At 38.7% G+C, this 24,525-nt stretch overlaps 2 protein-coding genes and 1 long non-coding RNA gene across 5 annotated transcripts in view; 1 reads left to right on the plus strand and 2 right to left on the minus strand.

The window, feature by feature from the left end:
• Positions 1–4,788, minus strand: part of veph1 (ventricular zone expressed PH domain-containing 1) — a 71,064-nt gene extending 66,276 nt beyond the window's left edge. The window contains exon 1 of the mRNA XM_058633815.1: positions 4,661–4,788. The gene's annotated coding sequence lies outside the window, so the exon portion shown is untranslated. The remainder of the gene's footprint in view (positions 1–4,660) is intronic.
• Positions 4,789–13,041: 8,253 nt separating this feature from the next.
• On the minus strand, positions 13,042–14,456 carry LOC131462766 (uncharacterized). 2 transcript variants are annotated; one of them, XR_009240915.1, is made up of 2 exons: positions 14,274–14,456; positions 13,042–13,390 (listed from the first exon to the last, which is right to left on the minus strand). It is a non-coding gene; the product is annotated as an uncharacterized LOC131462766 (long non-coding RNA). The 2 variants fall into 2 exon arrangements; XR_009240916.1 differs by having other exon boundaries at positions 14,096–14,456.
• Positions 14,457–16,462: 2,006 nt separating this feature from the next.
• LOC131463236 (lysosomal amino acid transporter 1 homolog) lies at positions 16,463–23,700 on the plus strand. Of its 2 annotated transcripts, none has more exons than XM_058635029.1 (8): positions 16,463–16,605; positions 17,230–17,538; positions 17,624–17,753; positions 18,361–18,448; positions 19,024–19,133; positions 19,324–19,425; positions 20,894–21,079; positions 21,396–23,700. In XM_058635029.1, exons 2-8 carry the CDS (start codon positions 17,312–17,314, stop codon positions 21,507–21,509), a joined length of 957 nt encoding a protein of 318 aa, XP_058491012.1. In that variant the 5' UTR covers positions 16,463–16,605; positions 17,230–17,311; the 3' UTR covers positions 21,510–23,700. The 2 variants fall into 2 exon arrangements, with proteins under 2 accessions (XP_058491012.1, XP_058491013.1); XM_058635030.1 differs by having other exon boundaries at positions 17,280–17,538.
• Positions 23,701–24,525: the final 825 nt, after the last annotated feature.

A 24,525-nucleotide genomic window follows, 5' to 3' on the forward strand; every position in this document is an offset into this window, starting at 1 on the left:
CTATTTTTCAAGGGTGTATGCACAGGATATCCACAGCATTTTTGTGTTTTCTTACATAAAAATGATTTTGTATAAGTATGTGGTGTACAAAATATACATTACATTCCTCACAGCATGGCTTTGGGGAAATAAAACTATTTACATCTGTACAAAACTCCAGTATCACATCAACTGCCACTGTTTACACACAAAACACTCCCTCAGTCATGACAGAGCCCATTTTAAGATAAAGGGAGCAGCATACAAATAATGTCTCTCTTCAGAAAGACCCAACAGAGGCAGAATGATTGCATCAACAACAACAAAAATCCCCAAAAGCTACTTTATGTAGTCACAGTGACCTTGACTACCAAAAACTGACATAAAAAGGCGATACCTAAAGCCATCACTGTTGTCAGTGCAGGGGCATAAAGCAAGGAACACATGCAGACAAAGGAGTTAGAATAAGAGTTTGACAATAAAACAGAGAAAGTAGGAGGAAAAGGAGAAAGCATGAGAAGAGCAGACAGAGTGTCGGAGAGAGAGAGACAGAGAACGCCAGAAGTGGATAATGTTTCAGTGTCCTGAATTCCCTGTGAAACTTGCAGACAACTGAAACACTGAGCTTCCATTATTCTACCTGACAGCCTCACACACACTCACACACAGGTACGGCTGGGTATTTTGGCCAAAAACAGAAACAGGTGTCAACTCTGTCAATATCTAAATTTTCTCTGATGAATATCTGGTAAGTGAAGGTTGATTTTTAGTTCTAATTCAAAGTAGTTTTAATCTTCTTTAAAGGGCAGAAAACAACTAACCTTTGACAAACAGAGACACTGTTCAGACACCTGAGGTAAACTATTCCTTTCTGTTTTATGTGTGTATACCTCAAAGTGTATTATATCCATATTGACCTTCTATTGCAGTTGAAGAACAACAACTGTTAATGTTTTATTTACCCTGCCCTAATTTACACACACAAGTTCACACTGTTGTTGATTTATTGAATCCTTTCCTGCCCTCTTAAGTGATCCAACGCTCGTCGGTGTGTGAGTGAGTGTGCACACGTGTAAAGGCAGACAAAAAATAGACCTGAGGAATTTCAGTTCTTAAACAATCAGCTAGTTACTATTAATCACCCGGTTACGGCTCAGCAGGCTCAGGAATGCAGCCTTTAAAAACACACACACACACACACACATGCACACGCACGCACGCACACACACACACAATTAATCTTTTACCTGTATTTGCACACACTGATGCAAATGCATCAAAATGAACTGAACAACATAATGTGAGTTGTAGTTTTATCTTTTGTCGTGTTGGGTGTCCACATAAAACTCTTCCTCAGTGAAATCCACTTGACCCCAAACAAAGCTTTAGCCACAGCAGCACCCACATGTTGCAGGAGAACTGTGAGTGGGACACTGAGCGAGAGGGTCGCAGGGGGTGCAGCATGCTGGGGGGGCCGGTGTGAGGGTGAGGGGCTGTGTGAGGACAATGTGACGGAAGGGCCTCTCTCTCTCTCTCTCTGTCCCTCTTTCATACTCGGATGTGTGAGTGTTACTGTGTATGTTACGATGCCTGATCTGTTTTTTAATTTTAATCTGAAGTTCACTTTTTCTACTCAGACAAATTAATGACAGTGGCAAATTAGGTTAAAAGTCAAAAAAAGACTTTCCTACACCAGTGCCACTTATGCTGTCATTCAGTGCTTAGAGAGAGAGAGGGAGAGAGAGAGAGAGAGAGAGAGAGAGAGGGAGAGAGAGAGAAAACACTGGCTCTTTTGTGTGACCTATAAGGCAGACCACCCCTCCCTCCCACGTCTCTCTCTCTTGCTCTCTATGCTCATTCGGCCCTGTCCTGCAGTGTAATGTGCACCTGCTTGGCCTGCAAGACACATCCACACACACACACACACACACACACACACACACAGAGAGAGAAAAGGGGCAGGGAGAAAGGGACACACAGAAAGGAATTACAGCAAAAGACAAAAAGTGTCTTTCCCCTGGTTTCTCAGAAAAGCTGAGAGACATTTCACTGTGTATACATTCAGAAGTAAATAACCAAATTTACACAGACGTGCTCTAATCTATTTCTTACTTTCTTGTGTTGTTTTCTACTTTATTTATGCACATAATTACAGAGTGGATTTGAATTTGGGGGACTGGGGAAAGTTTGGACGGGAGACAGCCTGAACTCTGCTTTTTAAAAACATAAAAAAGTTCATTTAAAAAGAATAGATGATGCAAGTACCGATTTTAGAGTACGGTATTTAAAATGAACAGAGCCAAACGGGGCTTGTTGCTGGTTAGACAATATCCTTACAAAATGACAGTGTATGTCTGACTCAGGGATCACCAAAGTAAAGAAACCTCATCTTCTTGAGACTTGGAAAAAAGGTTTCATTGCAATCCATACAGGAATCAATGAAAAGTTTAAATCAACGTATTGAACCATGGTGAAAAATCTGTAAACTACCAAAGCCAGGTAGGACATATAAATAAGTCAAATATCTTACTTTTCACAGTGTTCAATAACGTATGAAATAAAAACTATTAAAGTTTAGTATGTACTTACTGGACCTAGATCCCACTGCACCCATTCCCCTTAAAGTACTGTCCCAAAGTGGTCTTAGACTTTTGGAATACAATAATATGTTAATATGTTTTAATACTAAACCTCAGGGCTCTACTGTTTTTCTATCTATCTCTTTTGTTCCAGGAACTCTTAACAGATTACTTTATGGCAGTGTGGACTTACTCACTCTTCTGTGTAACTTATTTGTCTTACTTATTCATGAAATTCATTGCATCAGTTACATAACTGATTGGCTTGGTTAAACAGAATTACCACCAGTGTAACATTTTTTTGTTACAGAAAGGTGTTTGAGGACCAAGTATAACTTGAATATAAAAGAAGAATGAGAATAACAGAAATCCTAAATACAAATTGTGGGAACAGTGATATGGTTTTGGTCTTTCATGTGTACGTGTGCGTTCTCCATTATTTATGTCCTGCATTTATGCAGTTGTGAAGCACTGACTTGTGACTGCTGTGAGGAAGAGAGCCTGTGCTAGTTAGTGCACGACCACCACACTCAGCCAACTAATATTTATGCACATTCCCTAAACTATACATTATTCATTACTCCCCGCTGCCTTCTGCAGTCCAAACCCAGAGTCTTGAGTTGAGAACTGAAAGAGAAGCACGTTCTGGCTTCAATGCACAGACTAAAAGGATCACATTCAGCACACAAACCTGAGCATCTTTCACATATCCTAAATCCATGTTAAATAGGTTTCTAAGTTTAGTTATAAATACCTACGTTTTCTGTGTCGTGTGTCAAAAATATACCCAACATGGAAGATGAACATCCCCTAAACGGAACACTTTTTAGGTACACCTGTTCTGCTTGGTAATGCATCTAATCAATCAATCACATGGCAAATACCTGATCCATTTAGGCATGAAGACATGGTCAAGATTGTTGGTGCCAGACGGGCTGGTATATCAGAAAGAGAATGGTCAGAAAACGAAATCATCCTGTATCCAGTGACTGGCAGTTGTTTGGGTGAAAATGCCTTGTTGATGCCAGAGGTCAGAGGAAAATGACCAGATTGTTTGATGTAACCTACTGTATGAAATATACAGTCCATTTTAGGAAATAAAATCACATGGCAAATGTGAATAACGAATGACAAACTAGTGCAAAATACATGAAAATGGGCTCCATCTGACAAACAATTTGATCTTAACAGAACGAGTACCAGAGTGCCAACAAAGAACAACACAATTCAATAAAGCAAGGCCCTTGCCCCAAAGTATATATATGTTAGTTTATTTTAGAAACTGATAATACACTTGTGCCAACATATACTTATGGGTAGTATATTCAACTTCTGCCAATAAACTCTCCTAACTGGTACACACTGGACCTTAAAGCAGCTTTCCACACAGCACATGATTCTTTTAGCAAAGTAAAAAAATATTTAAAACACCCATTTTCGCTTGAATGAATGTGGAGGTAAAAAAAAAGTAGAATGAAAACAATGTATTATCCTTTTGAGTCTGCATAGTTTCCTTGTCTGTGTGACCTTGAGGAGACCCCCACACCAACACCAACACCAATCTTTCAGAGGAGGAGCAACAGTAGATTAAGAGATGAAACAGACTAAGAAATGCACAGGCTAAATGTGAGTAATGCGACTGAACTTGCCTTTCAAGCTCTCAGGACACATTCCAGTGTATTTACACCGAAACACACATAGAGAGAGAGACTGTGACGTGAAATTAAAGCAGGTGTAAATAAGTAAAGTCATGGGATAACAAAGTGCATACATATTAACAACATGTATCTATCTGTATCTCTACCACTACCACAATCAAATGTCCTATATAAACACACTGTCAGCATCTACAATAATGAACAAGTTAAGCCCATATTTTACATTCACAAAACAAACACACCTGCACATTCCTCTTTCAGCGGCATTAGATGCACGGTTTCTACCTCATCCCTCAACTTTCCCTACATCAAGGAATGCGGGTGATATTCACACACGGTGGCAACGCGTTTGTGCCTCTAATGAGAGAATAACATGCAGCAACTAAACCCCGGCTCTTCCCTGCAGAGACACAGAGACACACAGTGTCAGACCGCTGAGCTTACCTGCTCCGCGCAGGACGAGGGCGACAGGGCGGACGGACGCTGTGACTGTGCAGCTGCGATCCGTGGCTGCAAACATCGGTCCAACGGTGCACATAGCAACACGAATAATCACCCAGCCACCGCTTCAAGTTCTCATCCACACACACACACACACACACACACGCACACAGCAAGCTTGATGTTCATCCTCGAAGGACATGACTGGGAAAGCGCGCCATCGTGCGGCCGACCAGAGCGCGACCACAGAGCGCAACAGGTGAATGAATAGAGGGGAAGAGGGCGCGTGTGTGTGTGGTATACAGAGCCGGCCCTGGGCATAGGCAGTATAGGCAAATGCTAGGGGCGCCGTCATCCGCAGAGGGCGCCGAAAACGGAGGAGAAAAAAAATATATATTTTTTTTAAATTATAAATACTTTTTTTTTTTTTTTTTTTACCAGTGCCATTATTACTATTATTTCGAAATATTATATAAGCCCACAGCGACATAGTCATGGCAAAGATTATTAAATAATGCATCGTAGTTACCGTTGTTGGATGTTGGAGCAGAGTGTTAGCTTGCTAGCTTACTTCATACGATAGCAACATTGTTTAATAATCAATAAATAGCTGAGTCGACGTGTGTTAATGTTACTCCACCTTAAATTCATCAGGGACGTTTGGAAACTTAACATTAGGCCTGTTCAGGTGTTATTTTACAGGTGTCTTTCCTGCTTGTATGTCAGTTAAAATGCTTTAAGTTGTCCATCCCCTTTGTAATAGGGTGGTTGTAAGCCTTTGGTTTTATGTGTCACAGTTTATGTTTGTTAAAGTTTACATCAGTGTTAAAGTGCAGTTAAAGTGTATTACTGTTAATATTTCATACCTTAGCTTTCCCATATCATTCATAGGCTATATATACATATATATTCATTTCACTGCACTTTACTGGTTTTTGCACTCTGGTTAGACTGAATTGCATTGCAATGACAATAAAGTTGAATGAATCTCATCACATTTTCATTATTAGTCTATATTAGTCTCATGTATAGCACACCAAGCATCTGTTTTTTTATTAAAATGTAACATGCAGTCGTCACATATACTTCTCTTCTCTCTTCAGATGCACTTTTAAAAAATTTCAGTACCACCCCCAGTGACACAGCATCAGGTGCTGCTGTCCCATCTACCTCTGCACAGCCCAGTGACACTTTTTAATTTTATCACTTGTTTCTTTCTTTAGTTTTTATTTGGTGTGATATTTTTTACTCAAAGAAATAAAATCTTGAATACACACATGCAGTTTCTGTGTGATTGTATGAAAGTTGATTGTGAAATTGACTGCTGCGATGCAAGGGGGCGCCAACTAAAATCTTGCCGAGGGCACCAAATTACTCAGGGTCGGCACTGGGTGGAGCTGCTCCTGCACAAACACACACTGATTTAAAAGCCTTTATGTAGTTTCCGTGACTTGGTACATTCCACTCCCCCCCTCTGTGTCGATCTATTTGGAATGTTCCACTTCCTTTGTCGGAGGCGGAGCTTCTTCTGCGCAGAGACAGAAACGAGAAGCAGCGGGAACTAACATGTGGACAATCATGTGAACAAACGTGGTAACTGCTGTTTAAAATGATCCACACATTTCTTAGATTCTCTGTTGACGCTCTGTTCACATCCGACCACAGGTGTTCAGGTTACAGCTGCTAATGCTAACGTGACGTCACTGCTCCGCAGCAAACACACGTATGTCGTCAGAGCTGTCCAAATATGTCGTTTCCGAGTGTAGTATGTCCTCAAAAACGTTTAAATTTAAGTTTAAATTGTCCACATATGTCAAAGAATGTCCTCAACACAAACTGTCAATAGACCATTAAAACTGTTCAGAATGAGTATCTAGTCTGGCCAGTAGCAGGTTAGCTGCTGCTAATGTGACGTCCTGCTCCGCAGTAAACACACGTACATGTTTTCAAAAAAGTGACTCAGTGTCAGATATGTCATTATGTAGTATGACGTCATACTGTCAACAACTGTCCAAAATGTCCTCGTATAATATGCAGAGGTGGGTAGAGAAGCCAAATAAATGACTCAAGTAAAAGTACTGTTACTGTAAGATAATAATTACTCAAGTAGAAGTAAAAATAAAATAAAAATACTCTAAGAGTAAAAAGACGACTCAAGTACTGAGTTTCTCCGGATTTATTTTTGAAATATTCAGCGCAACACAAATAGTACAAAATAGACACAACATAATATAAAACAACAATGTTCAAATGTTAAATAATAATATTCTAAATAAAACAATAAATACAGCCTTTAAAATAGGAAGAGAAATAGATCGCGCATGTAATAAAAAAAGATTTTTAAAAAATTACGTAACGACCGTCACTTTGCCAAATGGAACGGCGTAAAAGTAACGTTCTTTCTTCAAATATATACTCAAGAAAAAGTAAAAGTACATTTAAAAAAAAAATACAAAAAGATCCAAAAAGTTACTCATGTATCTATAGTGGTGTAAAGGTTAAACTATGAACTGTCTAAAAGTGTCCTAGTATGTCCTAAAAAAATATCTGCATTATTAGTAAACTGTCAAAAATGTCCAAATATAGTACATCAACAAAAAAAATTCACTATACCATTAAAACTGTTTAGAATGAGTATCTAGTCTGGCCAGTAGGGGGCAGATTAAGTAAAAAAAACTGTTGTCGAGCAGTGGTTTAGCAGAATTTCAAAATAAAAGTGTCCTTGTTGATATGGATCAATATATAGTTGACAATAAAAATGTTTTTCTGTGTTTTCCTCACATTTCTTCACTCATTAACTGCAGTGAGCACATTTGAACACTTTAAAGTGGACACTGCTTTGTCTCATCATGTCCTCTGACAGAAGACCTGCAAACAGCTGCCGTTAAAGGCACAGTTCATGTGTTTTCAAGTGATTCCATTCACAGCCGTCACTAAATACGTCAGAATCCTCTGTTAAATATTAAGATTTTACAAATGTTTTCAGGATTTTTAAAGTCTTTGTAACTGATCTACAACTTTGTTTGGAACAGGACCAGGACCAGGAGCCGGAGCCAGGATCAGGACCAGGACCAGGAGGAGGACGAGGAGCAGCGGGGACAGGTGTGTGGTAACTGCTGCTTAAAAATGATCCGCACATTTCTTAGATGTTCTGTTGACGCTCTGTTCACACCTGCTGTTAACATCTGACCTGAGGGATCCGATCACAGGTGTTCAGATTACACCTGCTAATGCTAATGTGACGTCACTGCTCCACATGTAAACACACACACCTTTCATTTCACTTTCTTTATTAAAAGGAACAAAGAAACCGGAAAATGTTCAACATTTGTAATAAGACAAAAAACAATTCATCGATTATTAAGGTATTTGACAATTAATTTAGTAATGGTTTAATTATGCAGTAATCGTTGCATCTCTACTTGTTTTATATTTTTTAAAATAATCATCACAGACACCATGAGATATACTTAGACAACAGCGCTTGTGAAAGTGAGCACTTGGCAGCACCTAGTGGACTGAAATGTTCATTTATTTAATTAAAATAATTTTTAATGACGTTTATTTGTAACATCAGTTAAAAAAAACTATACACTAAAAAAAAGAATACGCCATATTTCACTGTATTAGTTTTTCTACTAATAATTCTCTCAAACAGCGTCACATCCTGTGTGTAACCGTAGCAACCACAACAACATTAGCTGGAAAAGTCGCACTATTGTATCGACGCAGTTTCACGTCAGACACTGGAGACGCATCAGAGACTCGTCGCATTTAAACTTGTGTTTAGCACACTTTCTGGAGCAAACCATCACTCTTTCACCTGTGATTTCATCCCCTCACACGGACGTTAACAGCACTTGTCAACAGAGCCTCTGTTTAATGTGTTCACATTATTTTTTACATTGTTAACCAGTGAATACTGTGGACGAGTCAAAGTGGCAACATTCAATCAATAAATACACTATTAAATAATGATGTGTGCCATTCTATATGTTGTTTTTACATCAAATGAATTTGGTGTTTGAATGAATGAATGAATGACACATTTAATAATGAGACATTTATGTATTTAATTCCAATCTGAATGAATGAATGTGAGACACATGTGAGTCATTATTTAATGGTGTATTTATTGATTTAATGTTGCCACTTTGACTCGTCCAGTTTTCACTTGTTAACAATGTAAAAATGATGTGAACACGTTAATCACACAGAAGTCTCATTCATGTGCTCATCATTTTTAAGCAGCAGTTACTAGACACCTGGACCCAACTGTGTGGTCAACAGTCAAGGGAGTGAACCCCTATCATTATTATAATTTTTTTTTTTTCTTTTTTTGGCCAAAAATGTGAAATGTGAAATAAAATGGTATAACCCCCTGCTGTCATCTGTGCGGGGGGCCGGGGGAGCACAGCCCAGCCCCGGCCCCAGTCTGGCCCCGGCGCCGGGGCCAAGTGTTCGCAGCGTGCTGGACTTGAACCAGCCACAGCCGGACTGGCACAACCTTGCGGTTGCGAACCAATCCACCACGCCACGAACCCTTTTGAGATTTGGGAAGGAGCTCCGGGCGTTTTTGAGTTGTAACTTTGGCTGTGGAACCTTAAACCTTGACCTACAAAGGAATTGAACCGTCAACATCAGGACTGAAAGGCTACTCTCTAACCAGCTGAGCTAAGTGTCCATGCTTTTCCTCTCGTTTTCTCACACCTATTCACTCTCTGTGTAGAATATTGGACTTAAAAAGTTGCTTCATCTAAGATTTGAACCTCTGACCTCAGGAACTCCAGTCTTTGTCTGAACCACGTGAGCTATTTGAACTCACACACTTCTTCTTCAACGCTGGACGACTTTCAATAACAGATGAGCACAAACATGACTTCAGAAAGACCTCAGACTAATGAGGTATTTAACGATACATGTCCTCCTTAATAGCCCAAACAGTTGGTGCAGTGGTTAGTGCTCTTGCCTTTGAAACAAGAAGACCTTGGTTCGAGACCCAGCTGGAACAACGATCTTTGTGGAGTTGTTCATGTTCTCCCCGTGTGAGAATGTGGCTTTTCTACACATTGTCTGGCTTCCTCCCACAGTCCATCAATCATCTACCACTGTGTCGTGGGGGCTGCTGTGCCAAGCTCAACTGTCATAGGGTGATAGGCTGTGTTCACTCTGGACTGTTGGCCAGTCCATTCAAAACATGCAATACAGTGATGAGGTAAATTTCCACTTCAGGTAAGATTCGAACCCCTGACCATAGGAACGACAGTCCTTGTCCGAACCATGTGAGCTAGTTGTCCTTGTATGCTTTTTTTTGTCCAATTTGGAAGTCTTTCAATAATAGAACTCATGACTTCACAGACCTCAGCCTTATGAAATATTTAACAACATCTGTCCCTCATCATGGACAGCGTGGTTGGTGTAGTGGTTAGTGCTCTTGCCTTTGAAACAAGAAGACCTCGGTTCGAGACCCATATGGAACAAGCATCTTTCTGGAGTTTTTCATGTTCTCCTTTCTCCGGGTTCTCTGGCCTCCTCCCACAGTCCATCAATCATCTACCACTTTGTACTCCACTGGAGGGTCGTGGGGGCTGCTGTGCCAAGCTCAGCTGTCATAGGGTCATAGGCGGGGTTCACCCTGGACTGTTCGCCAGTCCATTCAAAACACGCAGTACAGTGAAGAGGTAAATTTCCGCTTAAACAATGACTTCATGTAAGATTCGAACCCCTGACCACAGGAACGCCAGCCCAAGTCTGAACCGTGTGAGCTATTTGTCTTTGCAAGCTTTTCGCACAATTTGGAAGTCTTTCAATAATAAAGTCCATGACTTCAAAAAAATGTCAGACTGATGAAATATTTCAGAACGTTTGTCCCCGAATATGGACAACGTGGTTGGGATAGTGGTTAGTGCTCTTACCTTTGAAGCGAGAGGGTCCTAGTTCAAGCCCAGCTTGCAACAAGAGTCTTTGTGCATGGAGTTTTAGAGACTAACAACCTTTCAACACATTTACAAGTGTTTCAGTAGCAGATTCACAGAACTCAATTGGTCAATTTAGAGTGACCAATTAACCTCATCGCCATATTGCATGTTGTTGGGAGGAAGCCAGAGAACCCGGCGAAAAGCCACGCACACATGGGGAGAACATGAAAAACTCCACGCATTAGGACACTTGCTCAAACTGGGTCTTGAACCCTGAAAGTCTTGTTTCAAAGGCAAGAGCACTAACCACTACACCAACCACGCTGTCTAATTTCAGGGACAAACGTTCTTCAATATTTCACCAGTCTGACATTTTTTTTGAAGCCATGGGTTGTATTATTGAAAGACTTCCAAATTGATTGAAAAACCATGCAAAGACAAATAGCTCACACGGTTCAGATGTGGACTGGCATTCCTATGGTCAGGGGTTCGAATCTTACATGAAGTCAATGTTTAAGCAGAAATTTACCTCATCACCGTACTGCATGTTTTGAATGGACTGGCGAACAGTGCAGGGTAAACCAAGCCTATCACCCTATGACAGCTGAGCTTGGCACAGCACTCCCCGCAACCCTCCAGTGTAGGACAAAGCGGTAGATGATTGATGGACTGTAGGAGGAAGCCAGAGAAACGGGAGAAAAGCCACGCACACACAAGGAGAACATGAAAAACTCCAGAAAGATACTTGTTCCAAATGGGTCTTGAATCCTGAAAGTCTTGTTTCAAAGGCAAGAGCACTAACCACTACACCAACAACGTTGTCCATTTTTGGGGACAAACGTTCTAAAATATTTCATCAGTCTGATGTTTTTTTGAAGTCATGGGTTCTATTATTGAAAGACTTCCAAAGGTTGGCACACACCATGTGAGGACAAATAGCTCACAAGGTCAAGAGAAAGACTGGAGTTCCTCAGGTCAGGGGTTCGAAACTTGGATGAAGTGAATTTTTAGGCATGCTATTCAACGCAGAGTGTAAATAAGTCTGAGAAAACATAAGGAAGAGTGTGGACAGTTAGCTCAACTGGTTAGAGAGCTGCCTTTCAGTCCTGACGTGGAGAGTTCAGTTCCTTTATACTTCAACGTTTAAGGTTCCACAGCCAAAGTGAAGAGTGAAAAACGCCCGGAGCTCCATCCCAAACCTCCAAAGGGTTTGTGGCGTGGTGGGTTGGTTCGCAACCGCGAGGAGGTTGTGCCAGTCCGGCTGTGGCTGGTTCAAATCCAGCATGCTCCGAACACTTGGCCCTGGCGCCGGGGCTAAACTGGGGCCGGGGCTGGGCTGTGCTCCCCCGGCTCCCCACACTGGTAACAACAGGGGGTTATGCCATTTTATTTCACATTTTTTCCCCAGAAAATTCCCAAGAAATCCCATAAAATCACAAAAACAAAATGACAGGGGTCCACTCTCTGGACTGTTGACCACACAGTCGGGGTACCGGTGTCCAGCAACTGATGCTTAAAAATGATCAGCACATCAATTAGACTTCTGTGGGATTAATGTGTGCACATCATTTTTACATTGTTAACAGGTGAAAACTAGGGAGCGCTCAAAGTTACAAAATTCACTCAATAAATAATTACACCGTTCAATAAGGACTACAATGTGACATTTATTCATCGATTCAAATTGGAATGAAATACATACACGTCTTATTAAATGTGACATTCATTCATTCAAATACCACAAAACATATCTAATGACTTGACTTTGACATGAATGATGTCATGGTCCTGTGTTGCAGTGCATCATGAATTGATTTAACGTGTCAAAGTCACCCATCAGCATCAAATCAACTGATGATGCACTGCAACACAGGACCATGAAATCATTCATTCAACAGCCAGTCATTCTATATGTTGTTTTTTACATCAAATGAATTGGTATTTGAATGAATGAATGAATGAATGTCACATTTAATAAGACGTGTATGTATTTCATTCCAATTTGAATCAATGAATGAATGGCACATTGTAGTCATTATTGAATGGTGTATTTATTGATAGAATTTTGTGACTTTGAGTGGTCCCTAGTTTTCACCTGTTAACAATGTAAAAATGATGTGCACACATTAAACTCTCTGTTGACAAGTGCTGTTAACGTCGTCCGTGTGAGGTGATGAAATGACAGGTGAAAGAGTCATGGTTTGTTCCATAACAATGTTTTGAACTGATGTTATAAATAAACGTCAAACTTTTTTGTGGATTAGCATTACAAATAAACAAAATAAATGAACCTTTCAGTCCACTAGATGGTGCCAAGTGGTCACTTTCACTGGCACTGTTGTGTCAGTGTATCACAATGTATATGATGTCTCTGATGATTTAAAAAAAATATATATATAAAGTAGGGATGCAACGATTACAGCATTATTAAACGATAACTAAATGAATTGTCAAATACTTTAATAATGGATTAATTGTTTGTTTTTTATTATAAATGTTGAACATTTTCCGGTTTCATTGTTCCTTGTAACAAAGAAGGAATTAAAACTGAATAATTTTTGGTTGGTGGATAAAAAAAGACATTTGAGAATCATCATTTGACATGATATTAGCAATAGCAGTAGCAGGTGTAATCTGAACAACTATGATCGGATGACTCGGATCAGATGTTAACAGCAGGTGTGAACAGAGCATCAACAGAACATCTAATAAATGTGTGGATCATTTTTAAGAATCAGTTACCACACATTTGTCCGTGCTGCTCCTCGTCCTCGTCCTCGTCCTCCTCCAGGTCAGCCAGGTCCTCCTGCACCTGCTGCAAACAATGCTGTAGATGAGTTACACTGTAAAGGACTTTAAAAATCCTAAAAAAAATTCTAAAATCTCAACATTTAAGGATTCTGATGCATTTAGTGACAGCACTGGTGAAAGCCTCTTCTTACTCTTCACTGTAAAGTCATGGCTTGGGTTTTTTTTCTCTTATTGCCCTAAATTCTGATGATAATGACCTCATTCAACGATGCTTGAAAACACATGAACTGTGTCTTTAACTGCAGCTGTTTGTAGGTGTTCAGTCATGGGACATGATGAGACAAAGTAGTATCCAGTTTAGAGTGTCCAAATGTGGTCATTGCAGTAAATGAGTGAAGAAATGTGAGTAAAATACATTAAAAGGTTTTTACTGTCAACTATATATTGGTCCATATCAACACAGGCACTTTTATTTATTCTACGAAACCACTGCTCCTGAACAGGGTTTTTTTTTTTAAGATATTCTAGATACTAGATACTCAACAGTTTAAATGGTATGTTGACATTTTTTGTTGAGGACATTGTTTGACATTTTGGACAGTTTACGAAATAATCGATATACTCAGTTATATTTACATAAACAGTTCATATTTTAACTTTTTGTTGACATATTATTGGACATTATGGACAGTATTAAGAGGCAGTTGTTGACATCATACTGTATCATGACATATTTGACACAAAGTCAGTTTTTTGAAAACACACGTACATGGTTACACGGTGATCGTGTGTTTGCTGAGGAGCAGTGACGTCACATTAGCAGCAGTAGCAGGTGTAATCTGAACACGTGTGATCGGATCGCTCAGGTCTGATGTTAACAGCAGGTTTGAACAGAGCGTCAACAGAGAATCTAAGACATGTGGGGCTCACATTTAAGCAGCAGTTACCATGTGTTTATTCCCGCTGCTCCTCGTCCTCTTCCTGTTTCTGTCTCGGCTTGGAAGAAGCTCCGACAAGGGAAGTGGAACATTCCACATAGCTCGACACAGAGGGGAGGAGTGGAATGTACCAAGTCACGGAGTACACAAAGGCTTTTTAAATCAGTGTGTCTTTGCGCAGGAGCAGCTCCACCTGTGATTAATCAACGTTCATGTCCTCGCTCAGAGCCGGCCCTGGGCATAGGCAGTATAGGCAAATGCTAGGGGCGCCGTCATCCGCAGGGGGCGCCGAAAACGGAGGAAAAAAATATATATATATATATTTATTTTTTAATTATAAATACTTTTTTTTTTTTTTTTTACCAGTGCCATTATTACTATTATTTCGAAATATTATATAAGCCCACAGCGACATAAAGTCATAGCAAAGATTATTAAATAATGCATCGTAGTTACCGTTGTTGGATGTTGGAGCAGAGTGTTAGCTTGCTAGCTTACTTCATACGATAGCAACATTGTTTAATAATCAATAAATAGCTGAGTCGACGTGTGTTAATGTTACTCCACCTTAAATTCATCAGGGACGTTTGGAAACTTAACATTAGGCCTGTTCAGGTGTTATTTTACAGGTGTCTTTCCTGCTTGTATGTCAGTTAAAATGCTTTAAGTTGTCCATCCCCTTTGTAATAGGGTGGTTGTAAGCCTTTGGTTTTATGTGTCACAGTTTATGTTTGTTAAAGTTTACATCAGTGTTAAAGTGCAGTTAAAGTGTATTACTGTTAATATTTCATACCTTAGCTTTCCCATATCATTCATAGGCTATATATACATATATATTCATTTCACTGCACTTTACTGGTTTTTGCACTCTGGTTAGACTGAATTGCATTGCAATGACAATAAAGTTGAATGAATCTCATCACATTTTCATTATTAGTCTATATTAGTCTCATGTATAGCACACCAAGCATCTGTTTTTTTATTAAAATGTAACATGCAGTCGTCACATATACTTCTCTTCTCTCTTCAGATGCACTTTTAAAAAATTTCAGTACCACCCCCAGTGACACAGCATCAGGTGCTGCTGTCCCATCTACCTCTGCACAGCCCAGTGACACTTTTTAATTTTATCACTTGTTTCTTTCTTTAGTTTTTATTTGGTGTGATATTTTTTACTCAAAGAAATAAAATCTTGAATACACACATGCAGTTTCTGTGTGATTGTATGAAAGTTGATTGTGAAATTGACTGCTGCGATGCAAGGGGGCGCCAACTAAAATCTTGCCTAGGGCACCAAATTACTCAGGGCCGGCACTGGTGGTATACCTGATGTTCCTCATGTCGTGGGAACCTAAATCTGTTTACACAGTCACATTATGGGGACTTGCCTTCCACATGGGGAAAAAAATCAAGTCCCCACAACTTAATTTACTACATTTTCAGGGTAAGGTTAAGGTTAGGGTCAGGCTTAGGGAATGCATTATATGTCTATGAGTGTCCTCACTACGAATGCTGCACAAACGTGTGCGTGTGGGTGCCCTTAAGAACAATTACAATTACAATTTAAATAAATAAATACAGAAAGTAAGAAAGAAAGAAATAGACATAGACAGAAAAACAGGTCCATGTCAGTAAACTGACAGAAAAATACGAGTGCAAACCCTAAGTATAATAACTTTAGATATATGAAAAAAAAAAAAAATGTAAAGAGAGGTTGCAATGTCAAAAACGTGTAGCAGTAAAAAAAAAAAAGGGGGGGAGTGGGGAACTTGCATCAATCGAAAATAAAACAAATTTTTACAACATTTATTTATTTATTTATTTTGCTTAGTTATTTATTGGTCTGTCTGGTGAGACGTGATCGGTAGGTGGCGGTATTTCCACAGACATCAGCCAGAGCTGAGCTGGGCGGTACAGAATGTGAGCAGCTGATAGCAGAAGCAGTGGAGGCACTTTTGCCTTCAAAATAAAAGCGCAATATTTTTCATCAAATAGATGCCAAAAGGGTTATTGGTTGAGATGCCGAGATCATTATTGGACGGAAACTATAAAAAATAAATTACATCTCCAACATTTTAATTTGTATCATTTAGATAACGCATATTTTTGGAGGTAAAGAAATATTCCCTGGCACAAATATTATTTTGAAAGTTTCCAGTGGATGTGGATGAGGTCATTCATGATGACTTGACGATCGAGCACCAGTGAGGGCGGATAACATTAAGAGCTAGTAGCATCATCTTCTTTATCATAAAGGATCATGGTTAATATGTGAAAATGAGTGGAGCGTTTCCACTGACCTACTTTTCTACAGTAAATTACGAGGAAACCATTTTGTCGGGTGAGAAGCTTATTTGACCCACCTTTGTTTGTTAGCATCTTGTTTAGTGCCTAAACAATGACGGTGTCTAGCTAATGCTAATTAGACAACAACACTCATCCCATAGACCATATGTCAGTTCAACTGTTATTTATATATTATTTAATTATTTCATTTATTTATTTATAAAATAGCAAGCGTTTGCTAAACAAGAGTTTGCTAACGATGTACATGCAAACTGGGGAGATTGTAACACTTCTCATTACAAGTAAATCAATACCAAACTCATGTCTGATTTTATTTACTCCTTGTAGAAACAAATGTGTTATTAGCTTCTATTGTCCATTCAGGCATTCAGAGATTTTATTTCTGTCTGGTGTCTATTAATAATCCACTGATTCTTTGTGTTTATTGAGTTTTAACTGGTGGAGTACTTAAATCTCAGTCTTTTTACTTAATTGACTTATTTGTTGAACATTTTTGTTTAGTTTTAAAACAGTTGCCATATCTGTTATGTATCAGCTGTCTGTAAGAAGTTTGTCAAAAGATGCCTCTGTCTTAAATCCCCAAAACCAATATCTAAACCACATGTACAAATAAAGTGACGTGGCTTGTCTTCACACATCTGTTTTGTGAGGACTGTAGGTGTGTCAGGCCTGCTTTCATCGCCAGAATAAACACACACCTGTCCATAGTTTGGAGATAGCAGCAGGACAAAGAGGACAGAATGACAGAGCCAGCCGGCAGGTCTGCCCCTGCTGCACGCTTCCCCAGCATTAGAATGGACATGACCTCATCCAACTACACTGCTGCACAGCTGAGCAGGCCACTGTGTGTGAATGGGACGCAGTGGATCCTTTACCTGCTGGAGGAGTGTGTGGACAACGTGTGGGAGTACTGCAGCGTGGTGATAGGACTCGTATCCATGTTTTGTTTTCTGCTGTCCACTTTTCCGTAAGTAAAGGTAGTGGTAGTCAGTTGCCATTCATGACATAAAACATCCAACTCTGTGTATCTGTCTACCTGTTCGTCTGTTCAGGCAGGTCTATGAGGCCTATCGAAATGGCAAAGTGGAGCAGGCCATGTCTTTTGGCTTTCTTTTATTCCTCTTTAGTGGAGACATGACCAGCTTTGCAGGGTGCTACCTCACTAGCCAGCTGCCCATTCAGGTAAACACACATTAAAACATAGTTTACATACCTCATTAGGGCTAAGATTTGAATTGTGGTTAGGTTAAGGTTAGGGTTAGGTAGTAACTGGTTAAGGTTATGGATAATGGTTTGTTTAGGCTGTTCAAATGAGTTGAAGTCAATGCAAGATAGCTGCACAAACCTCTGAGTGTGTGAGTGCTAGAAAGAACTGTGTTGGTACATTCCTTTATGTGATATTAGTCACTGACTGGTGTCCACCACATAGACATGATTCCTTAACTAACAGTTTCCATTTTTATTTTGTTAGCTTTTAGTTCAGATCAGTTGAGTTAACGTGTTGTATTTTTAACTTCCTTATTTAAAACAATTAAATATCCCAAATTGATGAAATTTTCTCTGACACCACATTTGAATAAAACACATCATAACACAGGATATGTGCTGTTTTGAGGTGAACGATTGATTTTTTTTTTTTTATTGATTTGACAAACTTTGTCCAACTTAACTGCCAACTACAGTCATTGAGAGCATTTCAAATCTCTTCATGCCACTCAGATTTCTCTACACTGTTACCACATAAATTTCATCACTTAATGGCTCTTTTTTCCCCCTCTTCCTTTCTCAGCTAGTCACCGTTGTGTTCTACATCTTCACAGACCTGATCCTCATCTCCCAATTTCTCTACTATAAGATCAAGAACAGCTCCACTCGAAGTAAGCCCTGACATCGTGAATGCAGCTGCTGAGTGATGCCTGTGCAGTACATGTAAAAGTGAAGACACTGTAAACTGTGAAGATTAAGTCATGATAAAACTTGAATGCAGTTGCCATTAGCTGCCTATACAGTTTATAAAGCCTCATAAACTATACACAGGATATAAAAAAAATAAAAACCTGATAAGCTGGGCTAATTTAACACTAATAGTAAAGACATAAATTATGTTATTATGATTACTGTGTTGTGACTGTAAGCTGGCAGCAGCATTGAGAACAATTTCATAAACCTTTTGTTTTCCTAGCACAATTAAACATCAAACTTTATTTATGTAACAATCATCTGCTGGCTTCATAGATGACGGAGTAATTTTATGTTGGTTGCCTTTGTTGACAACATTACAAAAAAAGACAATGAATTATTTTTTTACACTGACTGTGTAAATACAGCAGGCATAGACACTCTGTCTGGACTGTCAGATACATGTCAGCCAAAGCAAACAATGTCCCAGTTGGCCTCTGTGTGTTTCTTTGTTGTCAGTTTTTAATTTTGCTTCCACATCTTTGTCACCTAGAGAGCCCTGTGTTGAAGTGGCTGTGCTTCACGTGGTGTGCCGCTGGTACACTGGTCCTCCTGGCTTTACCCAAGCTCATCATTGACAATAGTGTAACTTTAGACAGTCAGGTAGGTAGATGATCATGTGTGATGAATGTCATGTGTTTGTATAGTTTAACTTTTTCATAAATTACACTTTCTTTTGTTTAGAATTTTAAAATAGACATGTTTTACTGGAAATTGTGATTGTCCTGTTGTTGTTTTTCGTTTGCTAAATGTTTTTCTGTCCCCCTCATCTTTCATCTTTCATCTTTCTCAGAATCCATCTACCTCTAAGTCGATTGAATTCACTGGCTATGTGTGTGGATACCTGGCGTCTGTCTTCTACCTCTGCTCCCGTTTCCCCCAGCTCTATAAAAATGTAAGTGACAAATTGTTTGACTCGACTGAAATGTGGTGTCTCTTTTCATGGTTTTCTTGAGCTGTGCCCACATGAGAGGAGGAGGAGGCAGCAGCAGCAGCAGCAGCAGCCTTGGGCTCCCATCCCAGGGGGTCAGCTGAAAACTGTACTTACTACATGTCAGTGAGTCACAAATAGGGACCTTGTGTGTTTGAAGAGGGAGGTGGGATTTGTGTGTTTGTTTACACAGTTTGTGTTTCAAAAATGAGAACCAGATGTTAGAAGACAATAGTGCTGTTGTACAGAAGAAACATCCTGGCGCAGATGCTCATGATGATCACCAGAGAGTGAGAGTCCCAGTTGGCTGTTTATGATGCAAAAGAAACTTCTGGGTGCACACACACACACACACACACACACACACTGTACACAACTGTAATTCATTAAGTCACATTTGCCCCCGGGAAATTTCTGCATGTCCAAACGTGTTCGTTTTTCAGCAGAAAGCCTGAAACACTTTCATTGTATCATTCCAAGGGGCAACTTGCTTATCAGATATTACTGGAGTCCAGGCCATGGAGTAATCTACAGAGCATTTACGTGTTGCCAAGCAACATTTCAGCTGTCCTCATGGTCAGTGACAGATTGTGCTCCGTAGCAACAACAGATAATAAAAGTCTTTTATTCAGCCAATGAATTATGTTTTTGGTTTCACAGGTCTGTTCTGATTCTTATCTCAGCAGTAGTAATAGAAAAATTAGGAGCTCTTGCTAAGGAGCTTACTACTTGTGCTTAATGACACTCTGAATGTACACAAAACAACGGTGTTATCTTTTCTCATCATCATTCAGCAGTGTGTTATACGCAATACATTAAGGATTGATTTGTTTTAGTTCTTGTCTTTTTAGGCAGTAGTTTGATTGTGAAAAAAGAGTAAAATAACCATTGCTTTTATCCTGTTGTGTTGGTGTGTGTATCCATATGAAGTGCAAATACACAGAACACAAATTCATTGTATTTAGTGGAAAAGAAACCTGGCTTTTGTTCACCATATTGTACTGTAATGGCCGACTCACATGTCACCTGAAACAAATCTCATTCAGCAAGCAAAGCGAGGCAACCGACCCACTATGCAAGTGTTGTTTTTATTGTGTGTCCATTGCGTCGCTTTGCAGAAAGACATGTTATGCAAATATACCATATATGTTATGCCAGCCAATTAAATCACATTTTTGTTTTTATCTCTAATATCACATGGCTTAAATGAAGCTCTGCGACAAGGTTGCAGACATCACATCACCATTATTTTTACCAATGTTAGTAACTCTTGCTACTTAGTCAGCCATGACAGACACTGCTATGCTAACATCCAATAGCCACCAAGCATCAGGCCCACCTCTGTCAAATGTTAAAATGATGTGTGTGTGTGAGTCTTTTACACATGTACACCTGAAGACAACAAAACTACTATAAACTCTTTTTGTTGTAGTTCCAGCGACAGTCCACAGAGGGGACCTCTTATCTTCTGTTTGCCCTGGCCATGATGGGCAATGGGACGTATGGGCTGAGTGTCATTGTCGTCCTACCTGCACTGAGGGGCTCCAAACAGACGTTCATCATCAAACATCTGGCCTGGCTCATCGGCAGCCTGGGTGTCCTCATACTTGACTTCCTTGTATCCTTTACAAATCCAGTCAAATATTGATAAGATATCAATATAAGAGATTTATTGATTGCACTGATCTTAACGTAAAGTGTTATATTGTCACTGTAATTCCTTGAACCAATGTAGCTGTCTTCACTACATTCACACCCAAACTTGTGTGACATGCAGAGGCAAGTTTAGTGTTTTCATTAAATGTTACAGTTTGCTTTACCTAAAATGTTCACTTGTTTTATTCACTGGAGTACATATTGAGCATGGTCTATACATATAAATATAAATACACTGTATATTGTTCATGTTGTGGTTTGAGCCTTAACCATGTCAGGTCACTGCCCAGTTCATCATGTACAGAAAAAACAAGTCCGCCAAAAGCAAAGCGCTACTCAGCGTCCCAGAGGTGGAACCTCTCCTGTGTGAGGAAGAGGAATTCTCAGTGTAAGAGGACCACCTTGGACCACCCAGTCAAGAACGGACTGGTTAGTCTGCACTTCGTTATGGACCATTTTTGTGTCTCATCATTGATTAATGATAATTATAGTAAGCTGTGTCAGATCTTATTCTTTTTGTAGGACAACATGATCATCTCCTCTGTGCTTTACTGTAGTAATACAGATCAGGTTAAGGCATTTTTCTTCACACAGGAGATCAAATTTTATTAAGTACCACTTTAGAAACATTTGAGCCCTGCTACGTTCGATTAATTCTTCCCATGGGATTTCTTTTTGTTTCAAATGGAATAACTGTATTTTTATATCTGCGTCAGAGAGCGTAAACATCCAGAGGAGGAAGCTTTGAGCCAGATGTGGTTTATCAAATGCCAGCTTTATGGAAGAACAAAGTGCTTGTTATTACATGTTTGTGACAGGGTAAATACAACTGTAGCAGTGTGTGGTTTTATACTAAACATTCTGGTTTCCTTCCAACCTTATTTGCTATGATAGTGACGTAAAATATACAGTTATTGTGAGCACAGCATTAAAGGAACCAATGTTTTTTATGTGAACTTGACAGATAGTTTGGTCGCCCTGGCTTTTATTTCTTATGGTTAACAGTGACACACAGGAATTTGTTATGAGAACAACCTCACATCTGTAGACTTATGGCTTGCATTGAATTAGAATTAGACAGAATATAAATGTCTGCTGGGACCATGGCTTCACTTGAAAGATGCTGCAGATGCACCCTGGCCTTGAGGCCATCTGAAAGGGATGTTTGAATATCTCTCTGCTTTTCTCTAGAAATACTTTCTTTGTGCCTTATTAAGCTGAACCTAGTCTTAATATAAATGCACTGTGTATTCATTTTGAAATCAATTATTTATAAGTCATACTCCTAAATGATTGACAGCTGTTTGAAGGACTGTTTCACTTAAGGCTTATATTTATCCTCTCCATTTCCAAACGACTTACCTTTTTTGTGTGTGTCTTGCATTACCATCCTGTTGTGCGACATTTTAATTACATAAATAAAATAAGATATGCCATTCAATTGTGTGTTTGAAGAGAGATCTAAGATGTTAGAAGGCCAGTGAGATTCTTGTTAAATTAATGAGCCTCTAAATTGTGTTTACACAGAGAAGCTGCTGTTGTCAGGTCACATTTATTTTTTTTAAGCATTGGCTTCATTAAAGAGAAACATAAAAACAGATGAGGACAAGGAGAAACAAAGGAGAGAAAAAAACAACAACCCAAAACAAATCGTCTTCTTGAGCAAATAAAGAAAAAATACTCATTAGGATTGTTAGAAAAACTAATTGCTTCTTAGTGTTGTGCCATATTTTATTACGGTGTTTATGCAGTGGTGTAACTGTTAAGCAGGATCATCCACGATTCCATGATTCTTCCTCTACCTCACTATAATACAATGCTCCTGTTTGTCTCTACAAGATGGGAAGATTGATATGAAGAAATTCATTTCAAAATGTGAATATTTCAATCAAAATGTAATGTTTATTTGGCAACTCACTGTCATGTATGTGATTCTGTGTATATAATAGGAGATTTTAGGAGAAAAATGTTTTATTTTTGCAAATTATTTTTATATTGCACAATTTCTACTTTAACCCTTTACGCCTTTTCCTTCAGAATGAGACTGATGCAATTTGTTAAGTCTTAGCACAAAAAAGAACCTTTTTTTAATTATATATACTGTATGTCCACTATATACTCTAGAACATTTTGTTTTAATGGTGTCATTGTATTGCTGAGATAAGTTTATTTTTTAGTAAAATATAATGATCATTTCTTTCAGATGCACATGTTTTGTAGGTGAGCTCTGTGTCATGATCACGTATTCTTCTATGTAAAATACAAGTTACCTGTATGTATGAATAAACTCATATAACTTATTTAAGTTATAATACTTGTACACTACAAATATCCTATAATAATTATACTCATCACTATTATATTCATTTTGAACAGCCTTTAAGTTATATTTAGCACTAAAATGGTTCTATTTATATTGTCCACAAACAGTATTAAGTATGATAAATGTAGGGTTATTACATCTGCCAAGAAGGTTATGTTTGTTTGGCCGTGTTTGTGTGTGTTTTTGTGATTTTTGTCTGATTATGTATCCATGGCAAGGCTCAAAGAAGATAGTAGTAAATTTTGGTGGTGAAACACTTACAGGTTTTCTTTCTCTTTTACTCCATTAATGAAAGCATCAATTTGGTTTAGGATTTGGATCTGAATCATGAAAAACTGAGTGACTTAGCATAGGTTTACACTCTCAGGTGCTTTATCCAATGTATTTGATCATATCTTTGATGTCAAGTTTTATATACATCCAAAATAGGGCTATGCATTGTTAAAAACACATATCACAAAGACTCTTTGAATTGTGATTAATGTAGATTCTTCCTCCTGCCAATAACTTACAACAGATGTAGATAATTATTTCTGTTTTGATTTTGATTATTGTTTTCTCCTTATATGTGGCGTATTGCACACTTTAAATTAAATCCCCTACTCTGATTGCAACACTTACACCTGACTACTTGGTGAGGAATGAGGAAAGATTTGGTTAGACAATTGCAATTTTCAAAATTAAACTTGTTTTTCATTACTCTGTTTATTACAGAAATCCAGGTAGTCAGGAATGTTTAGCAGAAAAATGTTTTAAGGTGTGATTAAGATTAATGTATTTAAATATTCTGCATAGGCAACTCCCTGTGTTAGCAATCCCAAAGCAAAAAAGACATTAACACTGTATATTTAAGCATCTGTTCATTTATCACAAGTCACATCATCATCACAACATTCAACAATATAATCATATGTCACACATCACTCTTATATTGTGCAGCTTTTTTCAAAAGTTGTATTTTTTTCAAATGCCATGAAAAATCAATTTCAAAATTAGTATTATTTTTTTTCACCTTTGCACTGTAGCTTCCTTTATCAGTTTGTATGTAACCGATTACAGTTTGTTTGCACAGTTATCAATAACTC

This window comes from Solea solea, chromosome 7 (genome assembly GCF_958295425.1).
Source record: "Solea solea chromosome 7, fSolSol10.1, whole genome shotgun sequence".
In the NCBI taxonomy this organism is placed as follows: Eukaryota; Metazoa; Chordata; class Actinopteri; order Pleuronectiformes; family Soleidae; genus Solea; species Solea solea.

What these genes read in the sequence shown, in the direction of transcription:
- LOC131463236 (XM_058635029.1), top strand. Translation starts at nt 17,312, where the DNA reads ATGACAGAGCCAGCCGGCAGGTCTGCCCCTGCTGCACGCTTCCCCAGC. An exon ending in CAAGAACAGCTCCACTCGAA is followed by an intron (nt 18,449 to 19,023) that starts GTAAGCCCTGAC and finishes TTTGTCACCTAG; the next exon opens with AGAGCCCTGTGTTGAAGTGG. An exon ending in TCCCCCAGCTCTATAAAAAT is followed by an intron (nt 19,426 to 20,893) that starts GTAAGTGACAAA and finishes TTTTTGTTGTAG; the next exon opens with TTCCAGCGACAGTCCACAGA.